The 21,154-nt window shown below is 38.1% G+C and overlaps 1 protein-coding gene across 1 annotated transcript in view; it reads right to left on the bottom strand.

Moving 5' to 3' along the window:
• golim4a (golgi integral membrane protein 4a) overlaps positions 1-20,926 on the bottom strand; it is a 30,398-nt gene extending 9,472 nt beyond the window's left edge. Inside the window, exons 1-7 of the mRNA XM_061719126.1 lie at positions 20,337-20,926; positions 7,522-7,596; positions 6,660-6,709; positions 4,678-4,731; positions 4,298-4,448; positions 2,134-2,216; positions 1,890-1,973 (exon numbers count right to left, since the gene is read on the bottom strand). Of these exons, the coding sequence (XP_061575110.1) occupies positions 1,890-1,973; positions 2,134-2,216; positions 4,298-4,448; positions 4,678-4,731; positions 6,660-6,709; positions 7,522-7,596; positions 20,337-20,523 (684 nt within the window). The 5' untranslated portion in view covers positions 20,524-20,926. The remainder of the gene's footprint in view (positions 1-1,889; positions 1,974-2,133; positions 2,217-4,297; positions 4,449-4,677; positions 4,732-6,659; positions 6,710-7,521; positions 7,597-20,336) is intronic.
• Positions 20,927-21,154: the final 228 nt, after the last annotated feature.

Below are 21,154 nucleotides of genomic sequence, written 5' to 3'. Positions count from 1 at the left end.
GTCTGCACAGTCGCACTCACTGAGCACTCACTCTAAAAAAGAAATCTATTAATTTATGTTCCTTTTACTTCGCTCATATCCTATTTGTTAAATAATAAAACACTGGGGAAACACTGAGACATAAATAACCAGATGCATACATTCGTCTGCTGTTATTCTGAATTTGGCAGAAACATAAGCAAACGTAACCACTGTTATCCTGTCTGATTCCCACTTTGTGTACTTTGTGCCACGTTCTAATTTGCATATTAAGCAAATGCAATGACAAGCAGCGACTCCTGAAGCATCTGTGGACCAACTGTAACACCAGGTGTAAACTGACACTGCTTGTGATTGGCTCGTCCAGAACGTGTGCCTGACTGGATGTAAATATCCTCAGACCTCCCTTTGATTATCAACCAAACTTTGCAATAAAAAATAATCCCAAACACTTATTATTTCCATGTTATTCAATAACAGGAGTAATAGAAGAATTTAGTAGTTAAAAAGCCCACGTGGAAATTGTTAAAACTTTTAAAACAAGCTCAAAGAGTTTTCCTGAGACTTAGTTAGAAATAAGGTACGTCCGTTTAAATAACAAACAAACCAAAACAGAATAAAGCTTTTACAAGATGCTGAACTTATGAGCGAGAAACAGCAAACTAGGGCTGCAGCTATCGAATATTTTAGTAATCGAGTATTCTACTGAAAATTCCATCGATTAATCGAGTAATCGGATAAAACATATATTTGTTTAGTTAAAGAGCAATTATAAATATACATAAGATGTTAGATGTTAATTGACATCACTAAGACTAAATTATATAATCCAGTAGGTTCATGGCTGTTCATTTAAAAACCCTGAACTTACACCAGTTGACCAAATTCACTGCCTTCACTCAAATAACTAAGGATCTTACCAAGAAATGTTCTTATTTCTAACCTAAAAATGCCATTACACCTGATATCAGACATAACTTAAAAGGTTAGGTGTTTTTCCCACGTGTTTCAATTGAACTTTCATTCGTGTCAAGCAAATTTTAAGTTCTAGTTAAGTTTTAAGTTAGAGTTTTGGCAGTGTTTAAAATAAAATTATGAGCACATTAGACACCAGTGCTGCTTGTTTTATCCATGAATGACTATAGAGATAAAATGAAATGAAAACTACCTAGCTTTATTACGTTTTTATTTTTCTGACATTTTCTGCCTTTTCTTTTAGTGAGAACTGTAGCGGGAACAGCGGTTTATATACCGGGTAAAGGCTGATTTATGGTTCCGCGTTACAACAACGCAGTATGGTGCGCGTCGCTGCGTACCCTACGCCGTAGGCTACGGCGTAGCCGTGGACAGCCCGCACGGCAGCGCAGCCCCGCCAGCCGGACCGGCGCTCTCCGGCCTTGCCGGAGAGCGGCGTAGACTCTGCGCCGATTTAACGCGGAACATTTAGAGGGGGAACATTAGGAGAACGGACCAGAAGAATATAGCGTGGATTAAAAATAAAAGTTAAGCACTGAACTACATGTGTCTCCCGTCTGGGCCATTGCAGACTGCCTGAGCATGGCATGTTACAAAACAAACATATCCGCCGCCTCTTTCTCCCCCCTTTAACGTGCGCAGCGTCAGCGTGTTGTGTCGCATTAAATGTGGTCCGGGCGTAATACGAGGCTTTGAGCTGGTGAAATTAAAGGAAAAAAAAAAAAAAATTAATTAATTAAACGATTCTTCGAGGCAGAGAAAATTCCTCGATCATTTTTTGTAATCGAATTACTCGAATTATTCGAGGAATCGTTTCAGCCCTACAGCAAACTGCTGTGCGTTTATAAAATGAAAATAGCATGAATTAAATTTTGTACTGGACATGACTGCCGTGGATGAAAACAGTGCATGTGTGTGCTGCCCCCAACGCCCACCTGAGCTGCGGCTAGCGCACTCTTGTGGTCCTCCAGTGTCAGTGTGAGGTCTTCATGCGCTGCCTTCAGATTCTGACGCTCGGCCTGAACACAAGGAGCACAAATGAGTCACTGGCCACCATGTAAGATTTTAACTTACCTCACAAAACCTGTCATTCAAAGGAAAGTTTAGGCCAAGTCAGTTTCCTGAGATGGACATAAATAACAGAGACAGATTAAAACTGTTGCTGTCGTTTGCTCTCACCTGTGCATCCTGCAGCTGCGTGTGAATGTCATGGTGAGCTTTCCTCAGTTGTTTATTCTCCTCTCTTAGGTTATTTACACTATCTGCAAAGGAAAAAAAACACATGCATGAAAAACTGTTTTCCTCTACAAAGAAAAAAAAAACCCCTCTGTACATGAGAACATGCTGTATATTTGAGTGAGTGAAGTCACTCCCAAATAAAACATAAAAAACACGGCTCTGTGGTTGGAGCCGCCTAGGAAAATGTCAGTGAGCCCTTCAGGTTTGCAGAGTTCCTCTGTTTCAACAAACATCTTTAGCAGAGTGGAATAATCTTTATCTCTCAACCAAACATTTTATATCCTGCTGCATTTGCTGACCTGACAAGCGGGAAGTCAAGACTTTGCTCTTGCTTTTATTTTTGCATTTCTATCAACAGCAAATTCTGGATGATATTGCTCATGAATGAATAGAGATAATAACACTTCTCTACCAGAGCTACATTATGTGTCCTTACTAGAAAATACACAACTCTGGTCAAAGCCGGGCATACACTGCGATTATCGGCTCGTTTTGAGCCGATTTTCCAGTCGTGCAACTTTTCTTTGATCGGGCCCGATTTTGACCCAATCGTTGCTCGTGCCTCGTGCAGTGTACGTGGGGTAACGACGATAGATTAATACCTCACGACGAGCTCCCGATCACAAATCGTGAGGTCGCAAGAAAATCAAGCATGTTTGAAATCCTGGTCGCTCCTCGTGAAGGCATCGCACAGTTGAAGCAGCTGCGACCCGATTGGACTCATCCTTTCGCAGAGAGCATGCGCAATCTCTGATGTCACGTCAAAAACTATTATTTGCAGTTTAAGTGTTGCAAATTCACATTACAAATCATGTTTTAATAGCAAAAAAAAGACCGCATTTCCACGTACGGTGCTGGTCGCCGCGTACCCTGCGCCGTAGGCTCTGCGTTGGTGTAACGCGAAACCATAAATCAGCCTTACGGCGTACCCTACGCCGTAGGTCTGCGTTGGTGTAACGCGGAACCATAAATCAGCCTTAAGTGTGTGCGCTGTCTGCTGTTCGGAAAAACTCTTTTTTCTCTTCTCATTTTGCTGGGACGTCGGGTTCCTCCGCCGAGACACAACTTTTGCGGTATGCGTTCTTTGTTGTGTCAAAAAATGATGCGCAGTGCACACCCAATCAGAAACGGTACAGATATTTTGGGATTTTATATATATATATATATATATATATGTATATATATATATATATATATATATATCATTATAAAAAAATAAAGGATCCCATAACCTTTGATCAGGTGGGCAGGACGCACGTTTGGGTTGGAACAGCCTACCCCTGCCCCAAAACCGGCCTCGAGTTCCAGTACACAGAGGTCCGACGTGAGGATTATGATCGTATAGTGTGAGCAGACGAGTCGCATCCGAGGGGCAGTCTCATACGATTTAAAATATCGCACAGTGTATGCCCGGCTTAACTCTTCCAGTTTAAGGCAATATGTCATGAATTTTCATTGTTGTTGTTTTTTTTTGTTTGTTTTTAAGGAAAATGGAAATGGTTTCTACTTTCTAAAACTCTGCAGTTGTTCATATTTCATTGGATTGGGCTGGATTGCTAATGCTGGAGTGCTAATTCATGAATGTTTTCCAGTGATCATAGATTATATCAATTATAAATAATATTTCTAAGAATAGTTAACCTTCATTCGTTTTTATTTTCTTGCAACAAATTGAATCTGTTATAGTACCAATGCAGATATATATATATATATATATACACACACACACACACACATAATATATATATATATATATATATATATATATATATATATATATATACACACACACACACACACACACACACACACACACACACACACACACACACACACACACACACACACACACACACACACACACACACACACACACACACACACACACACACACACACACACACACACACACACACACACACGGGATGTCTGGTCCTGGAACAGACAACAGACCGTAGCAGCTGCTTCCCTTTTCAATGGTGATGATTGTTTATTATTATAGTTGTGGATATCAAAGCTAAATATGTTTCCCTCTATCACTCCTTTTTCCTTTCACTCCTGGTACAATCAGTTTGAAAATACCCAAACATGTGACCAGTGCTACCTTTGAGCTGGGAAATTTCCACCTCTTTGACTTGATGCAGTTTGTCGTAGCGCTCCCTGTGTTGGTCCACCACTCTGTTGTGGTCCTCGCCCTGCAGCTGGTGCTGCTCCGTCAGCTCGTAGTACTGCCTCTTCAGCTCGTCGTGCTGATTCTGACAGAAATTAATAGTTTTGTCATCACGTGGCTTCCCTCCTTTAAAACACACACCAACCGTACTGTACATGAAAAACCAAAGAGGAAGGATGTTTGGCAAGATCAGGGACGGCCTGTGTGTTTGTGTGACAGGAAGAAGGAGGGACGTCTGTGTCAACAGAAAGAGGAAAGTACACAGTGGGGTCATGTTGATCGTATCACTACTGACAGTGTTGTGATCGTCGTACCTTCAACATCTGATGTTGCACTTGTAAGGAGTTGAATCTGCTGTTAGAATCTTGCTGTTTGAAAATAAAACAGAGATAAAAATTCTGTGAAATCAGTGACTTTGTAGTCCAGACATTCATTTATTATACCAAGACAAAGCAGTGACGAGTAGCTGAATTAAAGGTCCCACTGAATGCATTACTTGGCTCTTTTAATTAGTTTTCTCCATTTCACCAAATAGAGAAAGTGATGTTGTTTTGACCAAAGATTATCCATATTCATTTTACACATTTTAATACAATCTCTGTGAATGACCCTCTAATCAGAAGCAGCTGTTTTGGTGCGCTCTTTACGCAGGCTACAGACTGATTGGTTGTCGGCAGTGTGAACGAGCTGTGTGCTGATTGGTGGGTTTACAGCAAAGCTGTCTGAAGATTGGTAGCCATCTATACGGCATCCGGTGTTCCGCTTTTATGTTTAAGACCATGTCAGATGAGGAAACAGACATTGAGGAGCAGCATGTCACCCAGAGTTCATTTCAGGATGTAAAATACCTTTTTTCTAGCTCGTGGCATGCATTGGTCATTTAAAATGAACACATGCTTTATTCTGCGACTCTTCTACTTTCACGGGTTTCTCAGATGCTAGTCGGCATATTGTATTGATGCATGAACTCATGTTCAGTGTCAGGTTTAGCCCCAGATTAAACTCAAAATGCTAGTGTTTACGTAAGGTTGTGTTCAACGGTGGCTAACCACAACACCGTCTCCTCCCCCGTCACCCTCAGGTCTGGCTCTCCTCAGGGCTGTGTACTAAACCCCCTCCGATTCACTCTGTTTGCACATGACTGCTTCACGATACACCCAAGTCTGCAGACGACACAACAGTAGTGGGAAGCCTCACCAACAGCAATGAGTCCAAATACAGAGAGGAGATGGGACAACTGGTGAACAGGTGCAGATAAATGGTGGTGGACTTCAGGAGGGGCAGATAGCCTTTTTGCACATGGATTTGGCAAAGATAATTTCAGGTTTCTTCTTCTGAAATCTTATTTTAATGTTTATATTGTTACTTGTCTTTAGAGTATGTCTCTTTTTTATAAATTATAAGAATATTGGGCTATGGTTGAGACTAGAGTGCAAATGTTGTACTCATGTGTAAATGTGTGCTCTTATGGCAATAAACTCCTTGAAATCTTAATGTAGCCACATGTTAACTGACTGCACGGGATTCATAGTTTATAGTCTGGTGCTTACAGGTCGGGGTTCTGATCCCAATGTGGTAAGAAGGGCTCCTGCATCCCGGGACTGTGAAGGTAGTGCTCGCCCCACCTCTCCCTTTTCTTTTTCTTTCTTTCTTTGTTGGAGGGAAAGAGCTCCTTAAAGCGTATTCTGGTGTTTAGACCCCCAGGATTCTGTTGTATGCAGCGTCAGCCGTATGTGTTGGGAGTGTGTTCTTTCAGAAGATTGTGGAAAGTGACAACACATCTCCTGAACAACCTAGGAAACAGCATTTTCATCTGTCTGACATATTTTGTCAGTATAAAACTCAGATCTTCCTACTTCGTATCCTTGTAGAAGTGCTGCGGCGTTGGCTGTCTGATATTCCTGAGCTCAGCAGAAAGTGCGCACGAGTCAACGTAATGTGTTTCTACCACATCGTAGATTTTGGGATTAGGCCGTTTTACTGCATGTTCATCTTACTCACCAAACTATCTTTATTTAACTATGTCAAGGTATACCTGGCTTTACATTCAATGGGACCTTTAAAGTAACACCTACTAAATAAGACCAGCTGACAAACACAACAAGAACCACAGCCTCAAAATATTAACAAAAACTTTTTAGGGTGTTGCAAGCTGGAAAATGTGATGCCATCACAAAAGACTAAGCACAGAACTTGTAAAAATAAAAGAAAAAGACAAAAATCTTGAAGATTTTTCTACTTGGTCAAAGGAGAAAATGAAACATTGTGAGGAAGAAAAAAAAACAAGCAAACATACCTTCTCCTTGTTCAAAGATTGCTGCGTCTCCAGTTTATAAACCAGATAATCTAGAAAACAAAAGAGATAATTGAACCTGATGTTGAGTGAAATGGTGCATTAACCTGAGGAAAAGCATCCCATATTTACTGACTGATGCTGTCCAGATTTGTATAGAGAAATGTACATTTGTAAAGTGGTCTTGAAGCATCTACATCTCAACGTGAACGGTTAAATCGATGCCCACTAACCCAGCACATATATACTCTATATATCATAATGAACCACACTAGAGGAAAAGGGGCCAACAAAACCTGTCGTACAAATGCAAGTAACAATCAAAGATATTTTCAAGTTTATTTTATCTGATATATATTAACATATAAGTTATTATATCATACTGACTGAGAAGTAGTATGAAATAAAAGATTTTGTAGGTTGTTTTTTTACTAGTTATATCCTGCAGATATAAGACAAATGCATAAGATGTGGCATAAAGTAGTGCTTTAATTTGTAATACAATTAATGTGAACAGGGGATACCCTTCTATCATTTATACACATATTTTTGTGTTAATCTATTTTGGCAATAAATGAAAATACATTTGTGCCATCAAAACAATTTAAACCTACATTTTCTGCAATCTTTCTTTGATTAATTAAATAGTGTGACAGCTGCGAAGTCCTTCAGGGTCCCGAGGAACTCACCAGAGCAAGTGCACCAAATACTCTCAACATACAACTTCCTCAGTAGTAGTAAGTATTAAGGAATGAATGACACACTTAATGCATTAATTTCTTCTAGAGTCTGATATTTGCTTAGTTACATATGAAAATAATATTTTTTAAAAACCATTAAGAACCGAGCACAGACGTTTTCTCACCTTCTTTGGCCTTTTTGTGCTCCAGCCTCTCCTTCTGAAGCGACTTCTCCAACCGGGAGCGGTGCTCGTACACCACTGAACAAGAAACGGAGAAGACGGAGCATTAATAAGGAAAGGTGAACACAGATTTGCCGGTTGTTTTGAGCTCCATCTGGACCAGATGGGAGAAAAACCAAAACACTGCAGTATAAATATGTATACTGCAAACAACATATCGACCCTCAGGTACCTAAACATTTGTTTCTGAGATGCAAGCAGTGAGGATGTGCAACTTGTGGTTGAAATGACAGCAGAGTGTGATATTTACTTAGCCAGACTGTGATCCCAGTAAATATCTCCCTGAGAGAATACCGCAGCTTTCTGCTGAAGGAGGAGACGAATAGGGTGTGTTTGTAGTCTAAATTAACTTCCAGCTACGGCCGGTTTGGTTCAGACTGCGGCTGTATCTGGTGTCTGGTGTGAAACAATACTGAAACAGGTCATTGTGGAAGTTTTCTAAACAGATCAACTTTATTTGAAATTACGTTTTGCTTTAGGTTTTAATCAATATAGCAGCAATCCATTTTTAATAAATCACAACTTTACACGGGTCAGAGATAAAAGCCCTGGTTAAAAAGGATCAACCTGACCATGGCCGGTTTACTTCAAATCAAATAGACATTTTGGCTTTTACTTCCTTACTGGCAAGAGGCCGCCACCTTCTCCACTGGAAGTCGACTAAGGCTCCTTCTAGTACCCAGTGGCTCAACGACACCATGTTTTTTCTGAAGCTGGAAAAGATTAAATATTCACTGAAGGGTAGTTGCAACAAATTTTATAATAAGTGGCTTCCCTTTCTTACATTCTTCCACTCTCTCCAGTCCCTGCCTCCTGATTGACGGATCCCCCCCCCTCCCTCTCTTCTCTTATCCCTCTCTTTCTTCCTCCTTTTTACTTATCTTTTTATTTACTTTTCTTTTGTTTTGGGGTTGTTTTTTTTTGCTCTGGGTTTTTTTTTTTCTTCTTTTTTTTCTCCCCCTTTTTATTCATCTATTTTTTAATTCATACTGTTTAGCTTTAATACTTAAATATTACTTATATATAAGAATATAATAATTTTCGTGTATTTGTCATTGTTTTGTGTGGATTTTTTGTTCTGTTCTTAATCCAAAAAAAAAAAAAAAAAAAGGGAGGTAGACTGTATATCTTTTTTTGTTTATTCCTGTTCAACTGTGCCTTACCCCCTAATAAAAATATCAAAACAAAAAAAGGATCAACCTTTCTTTCACCTAATACATTTTTTTTTTTCAAAACTCCCCCCATGTAACAATTAAAATTAAATATTCTGGCTCTGACATCTTGTTTATTAGTGTGAAAGCATCTGATTCACTCGTTGAAAATGAAATGGATGCCAAGCATCAGATTTTGGTCTTTTCCTGCCACCAGAAAGCTGATGGTGAAGCTCTTCTTTGCCTTTGAGCAACATCTTAGCAGATTCTTGATAAACTGGTACATCTATCCTGGAATAATTTCATGAGGGCTGCAAACTGACAAGGAGAGGGCGGTCGCAGATGCAGAAAATCAGGAAAGCAATGGAGAATAAAATTAAGAGTTTGAAGGAATGAGACTAGCTTAAATGAGGATGAAATTACATCCAAAATATATATAAAAAGCTACTAAAAAGTGAGGAATATTAATTCAATTCAATTCAATTCATACTTTATTAAAGACACATCTTGAGAAGAGGTCCATAGTACCATTAAAAAACATTATACATATAACATACACGATATAAAAGACAACAACCTATGATATAAAAGACAACAACAAAAGACTAAAAAACAACAGTGACACAAAAAGAAAACAGTGTCAGGCGCAAGTGTACAGACATGAACGCCAGTTCAAATTACTTAGAAGGAGAAAGTGTTACATCACTTAAATGCTAATTTGGAAATCTAATAATTTACACTTTTGGGCATTTCTCTGTAAAATACCTCTCGATTATTTCAACTGTGACCATGAATTTGTGGTTATTAAGCGTTACATCTATTTAAAACAGAGTAAAAAGGGAAAAGGTCACAGTTAAGCCGAGTTTGTTGTTATTCTCTGTCTCTGACATCACAACATAAGTGTCTTTTCAGCAGATAATCCACCACCAGATTTTGTGTCCTGTCACATGCTGCAACAGGTTGGAAAAGTTTTGTGTTTGAATGAAGTAATTTTTCCTGTGGCTCCTGCTAGCGCTGTGTGTATCTTTGTCAGTTTCTCGGCCGCAACACTTACTGCTTGACTGCAGTGAATGAAGAATACCTCAAACATGGGGATAAATGGTTGAGTTGCTGCACTGACACTGCAATTTGAGGGTGCAATGACCAATGTGTTGACCATGATAAGCCCATTAGGTGTGTTGGAGGTGTTGAGGGCTGGAGCTACAACTTGAGGGGAGAGACTGATAGCTCTGATAGCACTAGGTGGCTTGTTCAACCGTTGTGTGACTACAAATTTATCTACAAACAGATTTGCCTTGTGTATTGGGGATGATATCACAAGATGATGTTGCTGACTGCAGTCTAGTGGTCAAGCCAGCTGAAAACAAATCTAGTCGTGCCTCTGTAGATAAGTATTAGTCACTGCAAATTGATTTGGACGGATAAACACCTCCATACACAGCAAATAGAAAGCAAGCGAAACACAGCAACATTGAAACAAATGTGACAAATGTGTGCTAAGGTCAGTTATTATTACCTTATCTACTAAAAGAATAAGTCACATTTTAGCCTCTTGCAAAGATACAAATCAAAAGATGACACCAAATGTGACCCTTAGTCAAGATCTAATTTAAGACATCCATGTGCTACACAACGGTGCAGCTAAAAAGGTGCATTTTAAGAGCATCGAACTTCAAGATGTACTGCAGGACCATTTGTTTCTGAGCTTCCATGCTTCATGGAAATATATTAAGTGATAAGTGACTTATTCTTTTCTTCTATTAATTCTTCTATTAACAAGTTTCAAACATGCCTGTTTATGTTTAAGTTCATTCATTTCAAACAAGACATTCCAGGCACTTTTCATAATTTTTTTCTGTTATCATCAGATATTCATTCTTATTCAGTTAGAGGTGGGAAGAACTTTCATTTACCTCTTTGTCGTACCTGCAGTCACCAATCCTTTATCAAATTCCATGACCCTCAACTCTGGAACTGTTTAGATAGATCTCTTAAGTTAGCGTCATCCTTAAAAATGTTTAGGACCAGCTTGGTGGGGTATCTTTTATTTAGACAAAATTAATCAGGCTATTCTTACTGAAATGAAATGGCCATTTCATGGATATTTTTGTTTGTGTACTTATTGTATTTTTCTTTGTTTCTTTTACCTTTTCTTTTTTCCTTTCTATTCTTTTGCTATTGACTGATTTGTTTTGGTGATTTTGTATTGAGGGGAGGATTTTTTATAAGCCCTTCGGGCTTCTTTTCCTCTCCTGCACAAATTATTTGTCCTTGTATGATAAAAAAATTATTGTGTTATCACTGTGCAAAAAAAATAAATAAAATAAAATAATTCTTTAACAGAAACAGCAAATGTTGCACCTATTCTTGCATACACACCAACACATCTCACACCTGCCTTCTTGTCTGTACATTTTTCCCCTCAGCCTCACAGAGCCGTGTTCCTTACGCTGTGGTTTATTTGTGTCTGCAGAGCGACAACAAGGGAGCTCTCTGTAGTGGTGAACCTTTGCTGGATTACTGCTTAAGATGTGGAAAAGATTGTATTGATTAGATCTGACTCGTGGTGTTGACAGGGAAGTTGAATCTGAGGTATATTTGAGTGCGTTTACACTCCCACTTTTGTGTACACACACACACAAAGGCCTGTTTAATTTGAGAAGAAGTGAGTTACGGCCGGCTTCATGAACAAGGTTGTGTTGGGATTAGGGCTGTTCGATTTTGCCCAAAAATAAAATCTCGATTTTTTTCTCTCAAAATCCGATTTTCGATTACGATTATTTTCTTGAATTGACAAAAGGCAAAGAAATGATTTCAAATATGCATTTTTTTTTATTGAACATTTGCCCCATTGGGCTTTAAGTGCAAACTTTGCTCTTATTAAACCAAAAATGAATGAATAAAGTGCAAAACTCTGTAAAATAAGTTGAAAAAAAGTTTTAAAAAAATATAATAAAATATAAAGTTTTATCTCTGAAAAAAAAAATCAGCACTTGCAAACATACAGTAAGTTATATTTCCAATTAAATAAAACAAGACATTTTCTAATTAAACTAAACTGGGTCTTTGCATGCTAAATAATAATGCAACCCATGAAGGAGGTAGAGGTGTGTAATGTCTGTCATTACATTTGCTATTCACATTTGCAAGTTTAAAAAAAAAAAAAAAAGTGAAAAATCGATTTTACGAGTTTCACGTTTTAACATCGTTCTAATTACATAATCGCGATTACGATTTAAAATCGATTAATCGAACAGCCCTAGTTGGGATGTTCACATTACATTGATTTTTTTTCTTTATATTTCAGTTCACACAACTAAAATATACAATGCTTATTGGTATTCTGGGGTTTATTCCAGTAACTGTATACCTTGACTTCATTTACATGCATTCCAGGCTTTCTCTAAGGCGAAAGGAAGAGAACCTGTGAAAACCATCGACCGGGATGTTTGGCAGAACTTCCTCCTCTTGTTGCATCTGCGGCAGGTTTCTTTCAGCCATAATGAAAAGCGCTACCTGATAAACAGCCTGGCGGGTGTGTCGCTTTGTCTCTTAAAGTTTCATTTCAATAGTGTGAGAAACCGCAGGAGTGAGTGAAACCCACATGAAACTCCTGTACACACCGAGCAAAATAGTGGAGAAAAATATAATTTGGCCGTTTTGATTATTAGATGACAGGAAGAAAAAAAAACTAGAGTGAATAGACGACACCTTTATATGAGTGCGTATGTATGTATGTAAAAAAAGAGAGATTTGATTAAAATCCAGGTGTCTTATATTGGCTGGAAGTGTGTCATCAACACAAACAAATACGACGAGTTTTCAATATGATGTGAATGTCAGAGGACGAATCCTTTTTTTTCCCCCACTTAAATAAAATCAATGAAGATAAATGATCCATCTCTTTTACAAACAAAACGTTTGAACTAGATAAAACATTTGTCAGTGACATCACACTCAACAATGATCCTTTCATTTTGAATTGTTTTGCATTAATCTTTTCTGCTCGTGTGTATGGTCTGCACGCACATCTTTCACAATAAAAGTCCTGCTAAAAACTTTTTTTTTTTTCCAAACCTAAACTAGTGTGGGATTTTACTTTGATATGGTACAGGAATTGTGAGGTGTTTATCAACCTCTTGATGTTATTACTTTGCTTCTGTAATTGCATTTGGTATACATAGATACTATTAACCAGTACGTATACACTTAGCACATTACACAGCTATACAGAAACAAATATGGTAAAATTATAGTTTTTTTTATAGCATTATAGCAATTTTTTCCACTTCTTATTTCCTTAAAGATCTGACTTGCTGGAACTAATTTTGCCAAATTCAAATAGAATTCCTATCCAATCACCAAACTCAATCAGTACACTTTTAGTTAAAATACAATCATCACGTTCAAACAAAATGATCAGCTGGAGTGTCAGGCAAAGCATTTGCAAACTTTTGCACGAATGTTTTATTCAGCTCCCTGGCCATAGTCTCTCTCCACAATTCACCCGAAGGCTGAGAATTTTTAGGGGTGAGGCCAGACGAATAAACGCATGACTCCCATGCAAACATAAAAACATGTAATATGCACCATACCAGATTTAATTTTGGAGCATCAAAATATGGCACTGTAGAAAAACACTGATTATACTGGCAACAGTGAGAATTTAAAGTTAAAGTCTGCCTCTCCAAAGAGTTTCGCTCCCAAATCAGTTTAAGCAAATAAAGGCATCTGCCTTTATTTGAAAAGAATATGGTAAATGCAAAGTGACAGCTGATCCTGTTATGTTACAAACAATTGCCAGCCTGTGGTTTAATAGAGTAACAGTAAATCAATATGGCTAGCTCATACCGCCCCCAGCTTCAGCCAACCTCTAAAAATAGGGCAAAATGGCAATTAACCATTACCTGTCAATACCAGACGGCTAAACTTTGGGGTAGGCCGACTGATATGTCACTTAACAATGAACGTTTTGAATGTGGGCCATAAATTCAACCTAACAGATGGAGATAAGCAACGCAAGTCCACCCAAAGGGTGATATACTCTCATACAAGCCAATAAAGGTTAAACAATTACCTTTAAGCATGACTATAGTGCAGTGAGTGACACGATCATTTTCAGGACTAGAGACTAAACACACCAGCCAGTTTAGTATTTCATTGTAAAATAAACTATAAACATTTATTTCTATACTTTTACTACTCTCACATACTGCAGACACACAGTTACCGTACAAATGAGAGAACTGCTTTTAATTTTAGGGAGGAATGTAATATTACTGAAGCAGGGAGCCAACAAACGTGTCAGTAGATCTCACAGATAGGACAGGTAAATGCCTCAGGGCATCTCTGTGGTATTTGCGCTAACAGAGCAATGGTAAATAGCTGGATTAAAGGGTGTGTTAAATAATCAGGTCCAGAGTTCGGGCTAAGACCCAAACACTCCATTTGACTTCACGATGTGGGATAAAAAAACGCTGCTTTGAAAAGCTATGTGGGAGAAGGCTAGTAATTTTGAACTAAAAGAATAAAAGTTTAATTTAAAACCTCCCTTCCTGTGTGTGTAATCCAGTGTGTTTACATAGCGAGTAAGTGAGGCTACTCCTGCACAAGTCCCTTTAAACAGCCACAGTGATGAGAGAAATAAAATGTCCCTTAAGACTAGGGCTGTTCGATTAATCGATTTTAAATCGTAATCGCGATTATGTAATTAGAACGATGTTAAAACGTGAAAATCGTAAAATCGATTTTTCACTTTTTTATTTATTTATTTTTTTTTTTTTTGTATTATTTTTTTTACCTTGTCTGCACACATATTAATGATTGATACCATATTAATGATTGATGGAAATACCTCTCAATACCTGCGACAAGTGCCCCATCGGAGAGGCTCTTTAGTGTAGGAGGGGGCGTTGTAACATGCCACCGGGCATCCCTCAAGCCAGATGCGGTAGACCGGCTCGTGTTCCTCGCAAAAAACTTGCAAATGTGAATAGCAAATGTAATGACTGACATTACACACCTCTACCTCCTTCATGGGTTGCATTATTATTTAGCATGCAAAGACCCAGTTTAGTTTAATTAGAAAATGTCTTGTTTTATTTAATTGGAAATAAAACTTACTGTATGTTTGCAAGTGCTGATTTGCTGATTTTTTTTTTCAGAGATAAAACTTTATATTTTATTATATTTTTTAAAACTTTTTTTCAACTTATTTTACAGAGTTTTGCACTTTATTCATTCATTTTTGGTTTAATAAGAGCCAAGTTTGCACTTAAAGCCCAATGGGGCAAATGTTCAATAAAAAAACAGCATATTTGAAATCATTTCTTTGCCTTTTGTCAATTCACAAAATAATCGTAATCGAAAATCGGATTTTGAGAGAAAATTTTTTTTTTTTTTTTTGGGCAAAATCGAACAGCCCTACTTAAGACGTTATACAGTTCCAGTAAGCTGAGTCTGTGTGTTACCACTGTCTTTACATGATAATAACAGATTGGCGCAAATACAATTAGTCCAATTAATTTTCCAGGTGTTTTTTTTTCCTCTCCCCAAACTTTCAGGTACAATATTTTGTTGCTGTAACTAAACAACTGGTGATTTCGTGCAAATTATTTTTCGTACAATGAAACTTACTTTTTAAAGTGCAACAAGACTTATCTAGATGTAAACGAATGTGATACACCAACCGTTGGTGTAACACAACAGTGTAAAACAGTACTAAACAGTACTAAATACAACATAATGTTGTAGTTGAAGGATGAAAGCTTTTGTAAAAATTATGCTGTTTCCAAAAGACATCCAACTCTCAACTGTTAATAAAAACTGGTCCAAACATTTCAATACTATGTTAGACAAAAAATGTTATAAATATGAACTATTGAAACTAATACTTTTTTTAAACATATTTTTCCTTTTTTTTAATTTTGAATTTGCTGCAACAGGTGTGCCTCATAAAACCCAAGAAGCATTATAAAAAAGCATTTTTTATTTCATAGACTCTCAATTATTTCTGAATCAGTGTGCTCTGTTCTTTGTTTACATTTCAAAGACTTTAACTGGACCTGTAATTGAATAAAAGATGTTTGAATGTGGTTTTCACATTGGACTGGCAACAAAAGGGGGGTCTCAGGTAATTAATGGGCTATTGGATTTTCTACAAGCCAAACCATTTAATCCACTATAAAAATATTTAGACATTCACTTACAGGCCACCTCTTCCATGGAGGACAGTGGGACAACATCAATGTGGAAGAGCACCCTCATGTTGAACTCATTTTGAGAATTTACAAGACGCTTGGATTGTATTTTATTTTTTTTGTAACCACATCTGATGGCGAAACATGTCTGCTTTAAGAGTGGGTCATCTAAAGTTTATCACTAAATCTGCCTATTACCCCCTAAAAAACATTGCTAGAATTAAGGGGATTCTGTCTAAACAAGACATGGAAAAACGTATTCATGCATTCATTTTCAGTAGGTTGGATTATTGCAATGGCATCTTTACAGGCCTTAATAAGAAATCTATCAGGCAGCTGCAGCTGATCCAGAACGCCGCCAGAGTCCTTACAAACACCAGGAAACTGGACCGTATTACACCGGTCATGAAATCACTACACTGGCTTCCAGTGAGTCAAAGGATAGAGTTTAAAATCTTACTGCTGGTTTACAAAGCACTGAATGGTCTTGGACCAAAATACATGGTTGATCTGTTAGTTCCCTATGAAGCTCCCAGACCCCTGAGGTTCATCTGGATCTGGTGTGTTGTGGTTCCCAAGAACCAGAACAAGCAAGGTGAGGCAGCGTTCAGTTATTCTGCTCCTCACCGGTGGAACAAACTTCCTGTAGACCTGAGGTCTGCTCACACTGTCAGCTCCTTTAAATCAGGCCTAAAAACATTACTGTTTACTGAAGCGTACTCCTAAATTAAATACTTACCTGCTGTACTCTACTGCCCTTACTTTTTAACAACTTGTGCTTTTTATTATTTTACCTATTTTCTTATCATTTTATTTGTTATTTAAGCATACTTTTAAATTAAATACTTTCTGAAAACCACGAATAAGATGTGTACCTGCTGTACTCTACTGCTTCAGCAACTTGTGCTTTTTATCATTTTACCTTCTTTTCTCATAATTCTATTTCATTTTATTTGTTATTTACTGTCTAATTATGTCTTGCCGCTTTTAATGTTGACGTAAAGCACTTTGAATTACCTTGTGTTGAATTGTGCTGTATAAATAAACTTGCCTTGCCTATCATAGAGACCGTTCAACATACATTTATGCAGCAATACAAACCAGATCTAAGAGATTATCCACACTGTGTTTCAGCCCAGAAAAGGGTGTTTCCTCCCAACTAATGATTTTAACTAGTTGCTTAATAGTGGAAGGCCTTTTCATCAATAGGCAAAAGTGTGCAAATATGTGCTGCAAAATCAAATCAGATCATCTGATCTTCTATTTAACAACCCTCCTTCAATTGTGAGCCATCAAATGTGTAATTTTTGACGACTCATATTCAGTAAAATGTAATAACATGACAACATACAGTCTGACGTGTATTACGGTAGGGGTGTAACAATATATCGTGCCACGAAATTTCGCGATACAAAAATGTCACAATACGTGTCGTGGAGGTGACAAACTCTATCACGATATTGGGTTATTAATATTAATCTATTGTGTTGACTAGTAACGCACGGCCGGACCGCGGCCGGACCGCGCGGACCAAAATCTTACTCCGCTCAGAAGAAAGTAGTCCCGTTTTGCAGTCCCGTTTTGAGGTCTGAACCTTTACTTATGTAAGTCTGGTGTAGAGTTAAGCTTTACCTTATTAAATTAAAACTTTTTGGGGTGGTGGTGAGTAGGAACACGGGGACAACTTCTGCTAAATTCCAGTGTACTTCAATGTCCGCTCAACAGTGTAGGATTTTAGAACATCAACACAGCACCTAGTGCTGTATCACTCCGCCCAATCTAAAACAGACTAATCACTACAGATTAACTGACTAGTGTCATTATAGTCCCTGATTTACAGAATATAAAGAATATATTTATAAAATAATGAACCCTGAATTAACAAAATAACCTTCTTAACAAAAATAAATCTCCTCTTACACGTATAAGGTAAGCATGAATCAATATTTTTTATGATGTAAAATTGTATGTATTTATTTACTTTTATTTATTTATTTAATTTTAGTTGTTAAATTTCTGGAAAAGAAAAAAGTCGAATCATACATGAGAGAAACTATTCAGTTTGTGGCAAAATATTTGTACTTGTATGAAACTGAAGATGCATAATGCAAACCTGACATTTACTTTTAGTTCAGTTTGTGGAAAATGGTTGGCCTGGCTTTCTCTTTAAAACTTAAACAGTTATAAAGCATTACAAACTGTAACAATAGGGCAAACGCACAGCATTATTTTGTATTTTGTGTCTTTCAAATAAAAGACAATTTCCTCATGACTACCTCATTCAAGGTTGTTAAAAAAATACTGCTATAATATCGTATCGTATCGTTATCGTGAGATTAGTGTATCGTTACACCCCTATATTACGGTGGCCTGGACATACAGAGTTAAATCTGTACTTAACATTTCCCCTCATTAAGATTCTTCGTTGTTCTGGAAAGTGAAGTGACTGCTCCACTTCAGCAGCAGATGTTCTGACAGCTGATGGTGGGCATGGAAACATGACGAATACTGCCAGGCAGATGTAATCAGCAGTAAACCTCAGTTCTGGGAAATATGGGGTCTAATTTAATTCCTGTGGTGTACACGTGGAGGAAGAAAGGCCGTCGGACCAAAAGAGCTCTCTGGTGATCAACCGGGGATCGAAAGATGAGAGAGCCGGCTCAGGACAAAGACAGGTTTACTACAGTGTACTTACAGTCTGGTCAGGCTGCAGGCACACTGTTTCAGATATTGAATTCTGTTGGTTTGAACATTGGCATTACACAGAAAAAAAAGGCTTCATGAACTTTATTTGTCAATGATTCACAGTTTATTCCACCCTTTTTAAAGTTTTTAAGAGGGCAAAGTGCAGTTTACTGTTGTATGTACTATTGTTTGAGAGATTTTTTTTTTCTCTCACTGGGACAATGAAGCCAATCTTGAATGTGAAAACAATGTGATAAACCGGAATGCAATTGTGTACTACTATTGTCAAATTTCCACAAAATACTCAAAACTTTCATAATTTTTAATCGAAAAGTACAGTTTTGGTCAAAATTTTAGCGGTGTAACAATATATCGTGCCATGAAATTTTGCGATACAAAAACGTCATGATACGTGTCGTGAAGGTGACAAACTGTATCGCGATCTTGGGTTATTAATATTAATATATTGTGTTTACTAGTAACGCGCATCCTATTGGTGCAGCGGGATCTGAACTTTTACTTATGTAAGGCTGGTGTACTCTACACCAGAATATTGAATATATGAAACTGAAGATGCATAATGCATACCTGACATTTACTTTTAGTTTAGTTTGTGGAAAATGGTCGGCCTGGCTTGGTCTTTAAAACTTAAACAGTTATAAAGCATTACAAACTGTAACAATAGGGCAAACACACAGTATTGTTTTGTATTTTGTGTCTTTCAAATAAAAGACAATTTTTTCCAGCCATATGTTCCTCATGCAAGGTTGTTAAAAAAATACTGCTATAATATCGTATCGTTATCGTGACCTCAATGTCGTGTATCGTACCGTATCGTGAGATTAGTGTATCGTTACACCCCTACAAAATATCAGAGGTGTCAAGTAACAAAGTACAAATACTTTGTTACCTTAAGTAGACATTTTGGTCATCTATACTTCACTGGAGTCATTATTTTTACGACTTTTTACTTTTACTCCTTACATTTTCACGCAATTATCTGTACTTTTTACTCCTTACATTTTAAAAACAGCCTCGTTACTCTATTTCATTTCAGCCTTTAAAAAAAAACTATCCAGTTAAATTGCTCCATCCGGATAGAGTGAATTTGGTTGTGGTTGTTTCAGATGTTCTTGTCCAGTTTTGTTCTTACATCCGTTCCCTCAGATTCCTGCAACTAAACTTGGATGTACATTCCAATAAAGGTTAGGATAAATGATAACATGTCTCTGAAGTTTGACTTTTTGCACCATTACAATACTTATAGGCAACTAGTCATCATATCTTCTGCTCTCTGAAACACATGTTAATGCTCAATAGTACACATACATGGTTCTTTCATATATTTGCATTATACTAAGACGCATTCATTTTCAATGGCTTTTGTCCCCCTTACATTACTTTTACTTTTATACTTTAAGTAGTTTTGAAACCAGTACTTTTATACTTGAGTACTTGAATACTTCTACAGGAGTATTTTTAAACTCTAGTATCTATACTTCTACCTGAGTAATGAATGTGAATACTTTTGACACCTCTGCAAAATATGCACAATTAACGCAGAACTTAAATATAGTTTGAAAAGGGAAAAAATACTGAACTTTGTTTTAAGTTGTGTAAGCATTTGTCCGGGGCAACAAAGTGATTAAATCCTATGTTTTCTTAGCAGTTCCTCCAGTGTTGGTCCTGTGCAGTCAGCTGTCATTCAGTCCTCTCTGTTTACCTTGCAGCTGCGCCGACAGGGACTCCTGGTGCTGCTGGTACTTGAGCGCCATGACCTCGGTCCTCCGGAGCTGCTTGTGCATCTCGTAGGAGAGCATGCCCCCGTACAGCACCCCGCTCAGCACCGCGGCCAGCAGCAGCCCCTGGAACACCCTGCGCTGCCTGCGGGAGCACGCCCCGCTGCCCATGGCGGAGCAAACTTCACACAACTCCTCCCGGACTCACTCCCCCAGCATTTTACACCGGAGAAAAAGTACGCGCTAAAACGTGCCTCTGTGGTGCATCGTTTTAAAGAAAAAAAAAAAAAAAAACCACGTCCACTCACTATAACTCACTTCAAAGCAGCCGCTCAGATTTTTCGCTTCAGTTAAAAGTCAAAGTCCTGCCCTGCCTTGGGGAAGAAGAAAAAAGTAAGAGTATGACGACTCTCTTCCTCTCTCTCTCTCTCTCAATAACGAACTTCTGATTTGTCGAGGTAATTCAGACGAGCTTCCGCAAAAAGTTAAAATGTTTAGTCCAGTGCGAGGCCTGGGAGCATAGGGAGTACCTTTAATTTTAGTTACGTGTCAGCAGAGCAGCAGCAGCCTGCCGTCCAACCGCCGCTCCGCAGGAAGTCCCGCCCCCATTGCTCTGCTCCCGCCCTCGTCCTCAAACCTGATTGGTCAGCGCGGACATCCGTCAAAGCAGGGGGCGGGGCGTGAGGGTGCAGAAACTCGTGGATTTATGCCGCGTTCCATTTGTTCTCGGAAGTCGGAACTCGGAACTGGGAATGACGTCACAGCCGAGTTATCAGCGTTCCAGTTACGAAGTTTGTAGTTC

This window comes from Cololabis saira, chromosome 4 (assembly GCF_033807715.1).
Source record: "Cololabis saira isolate AMF1-May2022 chromosome 4, fColSai1.1, whole genome shotgun sequence".
NCBI lineage: Eukaryota > Metazoa > Chordata > Actinopteri > Beloniformes > Belonidae > Cololabis > Cololabis saira.
The sequence above is the reverse complement of the archived record's forward strand: the minus strand, read 5'-3'. Positions and strand labels throughout refer to the sequence as shown.